This window comes from Lactuca saligna, chromosome 5 (genome assembly GCF_052625555.1).
Source record: "Lactuca saligna cultivar CGN05327 chromosome 5, ASM5262555v1, whole genome shotgun sequence".
NCBI lineage: Eukaryota > Viridiplantae > Streptophyta > Magnoliopsida > Asterales > Asteraceae > Lactuca > Lactuca saligna.
In genome coordinates, this window is record NC_136421.1 from 201568393 (window position 1) to 201580330 (window position 11938).

The window sequence follows — 11938 nt, forward strand, 5'->3', positions numbered from 1 at the left end:
ACTCGGAAGGTCCATACTATTTGTTTTTGTTACGCGCTTGGTCCCCATCTTACCTAAAAAGACTATTTTACCCTTGATTTTTTAATTTATTTAACTAAATACACCCCCAAACCCATCCCCTTCACCTTACCTTATCCACTCCACCATTTTTCCCTATTTAAATTATAGTATTTTTAGGTAAAATAGGGACCAAACGTGTAATAAAAACAAACAGTAGGGACCAAACGCGTAACAAAAACAAACAGTAAGGACCTTCCGAGTTAAAAAAATAAGTTAAGGACTAAGCGCGCAAATTACCCCAAACCATAGGGACCATTCGTGTAATTTACTCAAAGAAAATATATATATATATATATATATATATATATATATATATATATATATATATATATATATATATATATATATATATATATATATATATATATATATATATATATGGGTAAAGTGAATATACCTAACAACCTTATATAAGCTTAGGTACCTAACCACATTATACTATATTGTTTTGCATTATATTTCCATTCTAATTGTCTTGATTTACATCCAAGATTTTCATATATTCACCATTATATTCTTCCTACACCATTTGATTTATAACGGTAGTATATGAAGCCCACCAGGAGGTCTCCGATAGAAAGATATCATTCGAAGAAAGATAATGGTAAAAGTCCAAAGATTTTGAAAGCAAACAAGTTATGAGGTTGAATTTTAAGAACTTTAGGTGATTCCAATGCAAATATGATACAAAATTATGTAGTATGATATGGTTAGATACCTAAGCTTATATAAGGTTGTTAGGTATATTCACTTTACATATTATATATATATATATATATATATATATATATATATATATATATATATATATATATATATATATATATATATATATATATATATTAACGGCTATATAGCCGTTTGAGTATAAAAAAAAAAAAGAAAAAAATTGCATGGCCAATAGTTGGAAGAGAGAGAGAGTGGGACTTTCTCCCCCGGTCCATTCCTGCGGTTTCTTTCTCGCACCCACGGTGCGGTGTGCACAAGTGTGGGATCAGTTCCGCTCCTTCCCCGCTGACCTAATGGTGAAACCGTGAAAGATTGTATCGCCCAAGCGGCTTTCAAGTTTTTTTTTTTTTTTTTTTTTTTGGATGTGGCTCGTCTCAAGTGTGTTTAGTATATTTGGTCTTATCGAAATATCAATACTTTTCAGGCCAAAGCCGAAAAAAGACACCTTATTTGATAGTATTGTTTCTCAATTTTATTTGGATCACGAATAGATCTCATACAAAAAAAATATCAACCGGATCAGGTAGCGAGAAACTTTAGTTTATATTTTGATTATTTGTAATTTTCTAGCCGTTACCATATTTTGATTAAAATCTTCCGGCATAATGAATTTAACAAATCTTACATGAATTTACGATACAAAACTTCAGCAAAAATGCAAAATATTGTCTTAATGCATTTATCGATCACTAATAATTGTTTCCATATCTATGCAGTTGTAAAATTTAACGCAAAATCAGTACATATAAGCATTAATCTTCAAAAGAAAAATCTCAAAAGTATGTCCTACAACATGTATAATTTGACTAAATGGGTGTTTAGGATTACTTTTTAAGGTAAAAATCATTTTTGTAAAATAACTTTTTGACTGGTAATTTTTTCCAAAACAAATTTTTTAAAATGTGTTTTTATTATAGGTTAAAAGTTACAAATTTTATGGCTTTTGAAAACCTACTTTTTGTTCTACACAACAAAATTATTTTTTAAAGATCTTTTCCATTAACCAAACATATTTTGGCTTTCTTTTTTTTTGATTTTTTAGAAAAATTAAAAGTCAAAATTTATTTTCTAAATCTAGATAATACTTTCCATGATCATTAGCAGGGCTGTAAACGAACTGAACGTTCGGCGAACCGTTCGTGAACTGTTCGGCGGGAAGTTCGTTTATGTTCGTTTATTTAATAAATGAACGAACATGAACAAAAATTATCGTTCGTTTAGTTAAATGAACGAACATGAACAATGGTCTCGTTTGTTCATTTATGTTCGTGAACGTTCGTTTATGATGTTCATTTACGTTCGTTTATGTTCGTTCATTTAAGTTTATTTATATTCATCTATATTCAATTATTTTTATTATATTGCTATATTATATGTTCGTTTATGTTCATATATGTTCAATTGTGTTTTTTTTATCTTTGTTCGTTTAGCATGTTCACGAACATAAATGAACGAACATGAACAAAGTAATTTGTTAAACGAACGAACATGAACAAGAAAATCTCGTTCGTTTATCCGTTCGTGTTCGTTTGTTGTTCGGCTAACTTAAACGAACGAACATGAACAAGACTTTGTTCGTGTTCGTTTGATTCATTTACAACCCTAATCATTAGCCATTATCAATGGTTTTGTTTTCTTTCTAATTTCTTTTAAGTTTTCAAAATAGCAGTAGCCACATAGAAAACAATACTTTAAAAAAAGCACACAATTGCTTATATAACTTTATTTGAAACTTTATTTGTTTTTTTTTTTTTTTTTTTTTTTTTGTCTTCCATTCGCATGTATAATATACCCTGAAAAAAATGCCAAAAATAATATTTTCATCTTCTAACAAGAAATAAAACCAGTTAACAAAATTTTATAAATATCAATCACAAATTGCAAATTACCATTATATTAAATAATCAAATAACATCTAATAAAGTATTTTTTTTTTTTTTTTTTTCTGTCGTATTAGCCTGAAGATAAAAACGATGGATTACTCATTCGTATTCGTTTCAATTATATTACAATCTAAAAATCTATGATCCAAAAATGAAAATGCTAAGAAACAAGAAGCAAGAACACAATGCAAGTTTCAAGAACACCCAACAAAACCTTGAAAATTTTCCGGTGAACCACCACCGAAGACCCAAAAGCAATCATCACCGGAAACCGACACTCCCCCACCGATGGATCCTCCCCGGTAACAATCGACAACCCAGAAAAGTCACAATCCCAATCATTCTGACCTTGAAGTTGATAGTACATATTAAAAGCATAAGAAGCATTTCCCGCTAAATTCAACCGATTACACGAAGATCCATAACCTAAAGACGTACAATCCGATAAGCTACAAGCATAATCGATCTCTTTGGCCAATCCATCCAGTTCCTTCACACGTGGATTCAACACGCACCACCTCCGGCTCATGTATTGAACTCCGACAACCGGAGCTAACCCTTTGTTCTTCTTCGATCCCGATAAATCCAGTTCGTATTTGGGTTTTCCATCGTATTCGAAAATCCCCCAATGTGTTTCGAATGATCCCGGAGCTATGCTTTTCTTGTTTTCATCTAACAAACTGAAGAGATAAATTTCGAGTGGTCCTTTTCGGACTGGTGTACCTTTTGAGCTTAACACATGTCTAACCACACCTTGGTTGAATCTTTTTGCGTTTTTTGCGTTTGCGTTGATGTCGCCGTCGGTGGGCCACCCGATTTCTCCGACGATGATTTTCATCTCCGGGTATCCGGCTTTTGTTAAGGAAGCGACTAATGTGTCGTAATTTGCGTCGAAGACATTGGTGTAGAGATAATTTCCGTCTTTCAGGGGTTTATTTGAGCCATCGAAGAACGCAAAATCCATGGGGAAATAAGCGTTGCCATAGAGACTAAGGAATGGGTAAATATTGACTGTGAAAGGGGCGTCGTTGGAATAAAGAAATTGGATGATTTCAATGGTTTTGTCTTTGATTTCTGAACGGAAGTCGCCGGCCGACGGGACTGGGTTTGATGCCGGCGACTCGTAGATGTCGGCGTTCAAGGGGACGGTGGCTTTGATTTGGTTACCGAAACCAGCCCGGGTAAGGGCATTTTGGACATTTTTTAACGCCGGTAATGTGATTTGGAGATATGTAGCATTGTATGCTTTTAGAAATGGTTCGTTTCCGACTGCAACATACCTGAAATTTACGAAATAATCAACGTGAAATTACGTATTTACCCTCTAATGATATGATCGGTGTTTGAAAAAACTAAACATTTACAGCAGCAAACAATCAGGGAGAACTAGAGCGCGAAAAAACGAACTGTAATCATGAAATCAAAGGTGTTTGAATACGAAATTGGAATTATTTCAATAGGAGAAATCACAAAATCGTTGTTGCTTACTTGATATCGACACCACCAGGATAAGCATAAGTAGTAATATTAGCATCAACCCAATAATCAGCGTAGCTTGGATCTTGACTCATATCCAACAGCATGAAATTAGGGATCGCTACCATCACCTCAATCTCTGATCCAATTAGGGCTTCCATGATCCTTTTTTCTGGTTCAAAGAGCTTCACCTTCTTGAACCCATTCTCTCTCATCATTTCCACCACCTTATCCGCCGGCAACTGGTGGCTGGTCATGGTACCCCAGTTGATTCCCACGCCGATATTCGAATTGGGATCAGAACCAGTGACAATCGCCATGAATGCTGTCGAGATACAGAGCATGATTGTGATGATCGACTGGCATGGATTTAACGGAATTCTGATCATTTCTTTGGGGGATTTCGGTGATAGATTGTTGATTTATTTGTCGATTCTTTTGGGTTTTGAGGAAATCGGAGGGAATTGGAGGAGATTGTGTGTGTGTTTGTGTGTGTGAAGGAGAGATGAAAATAGTAAAAGATTCGGTTCTTTTTTGAATCTGTTATTCAGTTATGTAGCAGGATCAGGATGCCATGCAACTTTGTGTGCAGTCACACTCCATAAGAGGATAATTGTCTTTTTCTCTTTATTTCAATATAAATGTAATAAACGTTATATCTATTTATTCACTTATTATTGTTAAACAATATTTTTTATTTTTATTTTCTTCAAAAATCAAAAACTTATTAAAGCAATAATGTTTTTTTTTTGTGTGTGTTGGAAAGAATAATAATAATCAGTTTTTCGGGTTTGTTTGAATGAATATTTTTGAAGACTCTAATGTTAAGATGTGAAAATATTGTTTGAAATTTCGAGAATAAGAGAATTATGAGCTCTTTAGCAGGGTCTGAATTTCTAAAAGGATCTAAATTTTTAAGATCTGAATTTTTAATATGTTGTTTGGTTGGAACCTCTAAATTGTTGTGCTGAATTATGAAAATGATCAATTTATCCTTCTTTATAAGTTTTTGTTAAGTTCAACGTTTCTCTTTATAAAATAATCGAATTAACCTCTTGAATAATTATAAGGAAAAATATGAACGCCATACACAATTCAAATTAAATATAAATCAAAATTAAACACAAATACAAATCAAATAAGGTCAAACTTCATTTATTTGATCAATACAAATACTACTTGTATACATAGAATCCAAGTTAAAATCAATGTGAATAAATACTTGTGTCTCAAATATGGCATAACCAACATAATAGCTTCCAACATAATTATCCCATCCTTTTGTTCTTCTTGTCCCTTATCATCTTCATTTTCCTTAAGTGCATTAGAAAGTGAAGAAAACCTTGACTTCATTACAACTTTAATCAACTCATTTGATTTCAACATATACAGTAAACAAAAACTCGAAATTTTAGCTGTGATTTCAGGAAAAAAATAACAATTCTGTGAAGTCGTATCTTTCAGGGGAAACAAAAACTTGAAATTTCAAGCCCTAATCGATATAGCACATCTGATTACATAGAGAAAGAGATTACATAGCAAGAAACAACACATATGATTCCAACTGTGATTTTAGGGGAAAAACGATTCTGTAAAGTTGTAACTCTTCAGGGGAAACAAAAAACTTGAAATTTCAATCCCTAATCGATATAGCACAGCTGATTACATAGAGAAAGAGATTACATAGCAAGAGAAAGAAGGAGGCCGAAGAAATTACCAACATAAGTCGTCGGGGGTGGATTCGGCGTGGTTGTAGCGCAACAATCGGAGCTGGGGATGAGAAGATATCGACGACGGAGCTAGAGGTGGAGAGGAGACCGACGACTACGATGACGGGGCGGGAATAAAGCTTTCATTAGATCCGATGGAGGTGTGGCTATGTGTGTTGATGAGAAAGAAAACTGGAGGCATGAGAAGAAAAAGAAAGAGCGAGACCTAGGGAGGGCAGCACGCGTCTTTTTCTTTTTCAGATGCCTGTTGAAGTTTGAAATTTTAAGAGGTATTTATCTAATTCATAGCTATTTTATAAGAGGATACCAAACAAGCCATATCTGAATTTTTAAGAGGTTACCTCTTAATTTTCCAATTAAGAGGAAAACAAACAGGACCTTAGTTGATTGAAGGTTTATAAGCTCTAACTAGTAAATAATAATAATAATAATAATAATAATAATAATAATAGTGGAAAAAGGTTATTTAGTTTAATCGAAATATTGTTCCTTTTACGATTTGCTGTTTGATTAACTGAACTAGAAATATGTTTGATTCTTTGGTTGGGTTTGATTTATGATTTTAATGACCGATAACCAATCGAGAAACAAGATATATAAGTTAAATTTGTTTAGGCTACGAGGGTTTGTCAAACTGTTATTTTAGGTTATATTTGGTTATCGTTTTGTAGTTTTGTTGACCATTATGTATATTTTTTTGAAATATTATTTACCATTAAACTTTTAAACAATTATTTTATCTTTAAATTATATTTTTATGATATATTCTTCAACCGATTGCATAGGTTAACATTAAGAAAAATGAGTTTAAAGGGTAACTAACCGTCAATTTTGTCGGTATTTAATCTTTCTTTTGTATACCATTGACCATTAGGTTTTTATTTTTTGCCCAAATTATACTCTTAGGACCAACAATAACCCATATTGTCAGTTTCATATTGTCAAATTGTAGAACACAACCGTTACGATGAAACCCCTAAACATGATAACAGTCAAATTTTTTATAACTGGAGAGTCATGTCGTGTTTTTAGATGACACGATACGACAATTTTTATATAACACACGACACATGATTTCCCTTATTAGCGCTTTTATACTCCCTATAAGCTTCAACCTTCAATTCTCTTGATATCGTATTTTGTTTTACTAACATGAAAACGATCTAATTACAACACAATAAAAAAAATCAATAAGTCAAAAAAAAAAAAAAAAAAAAAACAAACATTTAACTTATTTAATTCATAATTAATCTTGCAAAACATAACAAATACGACAAACACGTGTTAATACCGTGTCAATTTTGTGTGGAATTTTGAGCACGCACACGATACTACATGACCTCATGCTTTTTACACTTGACAGGAACATGATACAAACATGAATTTCAATTTCAATTCGTCCTAATTATGTTTCTTGTTGTGTATCTTTATCATGTCATGTTATTGATTAACACCCATACTTTTAAGACCTAAAGTCCATTTCAACGAGTATTAGTGATGATCCAAACAATTTGTATGTAGTATAATTTGAAAACAAAATGAGAGTTTAATGATCGATGTTGTATAAAAATGGGATCAAATGTTACTTTCTTAAGTTATTTTCTCAACCATATATGTCAGGTAGATGTTATATATATATATATATATATATATATATATATATATATATATATATATATATATATATATATATATATATATATATATATATGTGTGTGTGTGTGTGTGTGTGTGTGTGTGTGAGAGAGAGAGAGAGAGAGAGTGTGTGTGTGTGTGTGTGTCCATTGAGCGTTAATCTACTAAAATTGATCCTAAGAGTATAATTTAAATATAAAATAAGAGTTTAATGATCAAGGATGTACAAAAAATAACTAAATGTGAAAAAATGATTATATATATATATATATATATATATATATATATATATATATATATATATATATATTGGGTGTTAATCTACTAAAACTGATCGTAAGAGTATAATTTAAATATAAAATAAGAGTTTAATGGTTAAGGATGTACAAAAAATAACTAAATGTGAAAAAAATGATTATTTAAGTTATTTCCCTTTTTATTTATTATGCCTACAAACAATATTTTATAAATATTTATTTGGTCACATATATTAATAATATTAGAAGATTAAAAGCGAGTCTCAAAATTTGAAGATTATTGAAGTGCGCGACATTTTCGAGTTTAATTGTTTTTTTAAATTTCTTAATATATTCCAATGTACCATGTATGCTTTCGATGATCGTTTTTTAATGTCAGAGTCTTCTTTTCATCATCTTTATTTGTAACTATCTGATGATAATCCTTGAGATATTTTAGTAACATAACATGTGGTGTAAAATACAGTCTTCTCTTCATCTTTTTTATTCATAAATATCTGATGATATCCCTTGTCTGAATAGAGAAATCACTTTCCACTTGAATATGAGCGACTCGACTTTCTGATGTATTTATGTGAGTTAGTAGCAATCTTTGGGTATGTTTTATTCTTATTAGTGTAGTCGATGCATGTCCTCCAAGACCCTTCATTTTTCTTTACTATGAGTGTATTTGCGATGCATACAAGAAAAACTTATTCATGGAGTATACATGCCTTGTCCAATTTTTCTAATTATAAATTAATCATTATGTTCCTATCTCAAGACTGATGCCTTCGCTACTATTTGATCATGTTACACGATGCATTGATGTTCAAGTTGTGCTGAGCTACACCATGATTGTTGCCCTTAAATGAAGACATGTTGATATCGTTTGGGGAGCATTCTTAGCCACCGACTAATATGTTAATCCCAATTGGGTATATAAGTCGTTAACTACTTCTTTCTCTTTTGAGCAGTCTTGGCTTGGACTTTTATCTCCTTATATAATCTCATAGGGTTTTAGAATCTAGTTGCAGAATGCATCGACGCACTGATGAATGTTGCTACTTTGGATGGTATGTAGAATTCGAGGAGTCCATGTACTTTCAATGCAATGGCGCCAAATTTCAACACCCTCGTACTTCCATAGTTTTATCGGGAGGGAATCCATATGTGTGAGTTCAATCATAACATTCTTACTTTTGGTTCCCGTGTGGTTTTCCAGCATCAACGACAATAATAATGTCCCCGATATCTAAAGGTTATGGGAAATTGACGAGTTATAAACTAAACTTACCGTTCTTACACAAAAAAAAAACAATTTTTTTTAGCAAATAAACACCAAAAATACATAGAAAAACAACTTACAAAATATTACAACAGTTTATTAACCAAAAATACACCAAATAATCAATGGTTTTCATCTTTCCCATGATTGTATCTATAAAATTCAAAATGGAGGAGCATATCACTCAATGAAAATAAAAAATTAGACAAAAGCAAGACTCATCACTCATCAATTTATTTTATACAAAAATTAACAAAAAACTACAACAATTCATTAATAGCTTCAGTGAGTTTGGTGTAGATAGAAAAGTCAATAAATGATATTTTTTTCCTACTAAATCTGTCAAGAACTTGATTGATTCAATAAAAAAGGATTTTTATAATTTTTAAAAGAATTCCCACTTCTAGAATGAGGTTCTATTGGAACTCACTGTTTATCTATATGCTCAAACTGAATACTTTTTGATCTTCTTGATTCTTGAACTCAACTGTTCTACAATTAGAAATGCATATTGTGATATCAAATTTCAAGATACTGGCACACTTGACTATGTATAAAGTATGCAATAAGGAATATTGTTATGAAAGCGACAATATAGCAGGGATGGATGCAACTATAGGAGATGGGGTTGATGTGCTTTCAATTTCATTTGGTGGAGCTTCTGTACCCTTCTATCGAGATTCTCTTGCAATTAGCGCCTTTAAAGCCATATAGAAAGGGATATTCGTGAGCTGCTTGGCAGGTAATTCCGAGCCTTCTAAGGAAACACTTTCAAACGAGGTTCCATGGGTCCTTACAATTGGGGCTAGCACCATTGATAGAAGAATAAGGACGAAAATTTATCTTGGAAACAAGAAACTACTTGATGGCGAATCGGTATACCAACCAAAGACATTCCATCAAAAGCTTATGCCTCTTGTTTTATACTATATGTAGAAAATGTTCTAGCCTTTCCCATAAATTGGTCACATCTCAAATATGGCTTCATCAAATTCATATTCTTTATGAAAGGTAAGATAAAATGCTGCTTGTATTCGATTCTGTTAACATATAGTTTTTAGTTTTTACTCTAACTTCGATCAAAGTCAACAAATAGATTTGTATTCTTTCTTACTTTCAAATTTAATATCATATATATGATATTTAATACTTTATATATATATATATATATATATATATATATATATATCAATTTGATTCTTGACTTTCAAATAAAAAAGAAAGAAACATATTTATTACAATTTAACATCATATATATGATATTTAATACTTTATATATATATATATATATATATATATATATATATATATATATATATAAGTATATGACTTTAGTTAAAAATTAAAACAAACCAAAAATTGACAAGTGGATAATATTTATTTCAAAATTACTATAAAATGACAAGTGTCAAAACGCATGAGAGATTGACAAGTGGCAAAAAACCTTCAATTATTAAGGAGGATATATATATATATATATATATATATATATATATATATATATGAGATAATGACTTAAAAGGGTAATGTATTTTTCGATTTGTACACATTTGGTCATTGAGTTTTTTTCATCCATATTTACCCCTTTAACTTGTTAAACAGTACACATTCAGTCATTATGACCGGCTACTCTAGGTTAACCAGTAAAAATGACTTAATAAGGTAATATATTTCTCATTTTGTACATATTTAGTCCTTAATATATATATATATATATATATATATATATATATATATATATATATATATTGCAAAACAAATCATTTTTTTGTACTCATTCAATACTTATGAATGATTTCTTTAGATTTTCTCACGACATCTTACATGTGGCAATCATTGATGAGGTGTTTGTGGTTGTTGATGTTTACATGTGGCTCATTGTAACAACATGTTGTGGTGGCGAATGCTCAATGGTCACATTTAAAATGGAACATGTATGATTTCACACTAATGTCCTAGTTAGGAGTCCCTAGAAGCATATTGTTGTATGTTTACCTCAAGCCTCAAAGACTTTGTTTGAAGCATTAATGGTTCTCTCATTACGAGTGTTCCTTCCCAATCAGGCTATATTCACATTAGTCAAAGAGCTACATTTCTCTTCTAATTCTGAGTAAAGAGATTTTTGCAATGTCTATATCTTTCGTAGAGGTACAACGAGTTTCCCTAACCAATCTTTTTCACCCCAAATTTTCTTCACGAACACACACACATCACTGCATATCCTCGACATCTCTGGTAGAAATGAACCAGAATTTAGATATTGCACCAGTTTGTGTTTATGATCCTGATTCATTTTTCTGTGATGATGGTGAAACCCAACAATCACAACCTAAGGTATTGACGGTGAACATCTTTTTCAAGATTATAATGAAACATTTGTTTCAGTACCATTTTTTGATATTTAAAATCATATTCCTTTCGTCATGCGTGATCTTGACAACATGCTCTTTAACAAAGGCATTTTTGCCCAATAAGATCCAGATCTTATATTTTTTTGGAATATGAATTCCGTCTGAATATCTTTTTGAATTCTTTTCACTTTGCAACTTATCCAACCTTACTTGTTCTTGACTAAATTGGTCATCCAAATAATTTTGTTCAATCTATTCACACTTATGTTAAGTTGTGGTATTGAGCAAAATAGTGCCTAATTTCAAAACCTATAGGAAAAAGAGGCCCTTCGATGCTCATTATGAGTATTCGATTGTACTTCACGGGAAACCACGCAAGCAGTTTGTCATCTCTCTTGATCTTGAATGAAGAGATATTTTCCCGGGATCCAACTGCTTTCATATCAAATGTTATTTGATATCACTAATTGCACATTTTTAAAAATTTGATTCCCACTTTTTCTTTGGCACACAATTGTAATGGAATCCTTGGGGTTTTGGGTACTACCAA

The 11938-nt window shown here is 31.4% G+C and overlaps 1 protein-coding gene across 1 annotated transcript; it reads right to left on the reverse strand.

The window, feature by feature from the left end:
* Positions 1–2752: 2752 nt before the first annotated feature.
* On the reverse strand, positions 2753–4739 carry LOC144998698 (O-Glycosyl hydrolases family 17 protein). Its single transcript, XM_078958431.1, has 2 exons — positions 4161–4739; positions 2753–3952 (listed from the first exon to the last, which is right to left on the reverse strand). The coding sequence occupies exons 1-2, from the start codon at positions 4535–4537 to the stop codon at positions 2833–2835; spliced, it is 1497 nt and encodes a 498-aa protein (XP_078814557.1). The 5' UTR covers positions 4538–4739; the 3' UTR covers positions 2753–2832.
* Positions 4740–11938: the final 7199 nt, after the last annotated feature.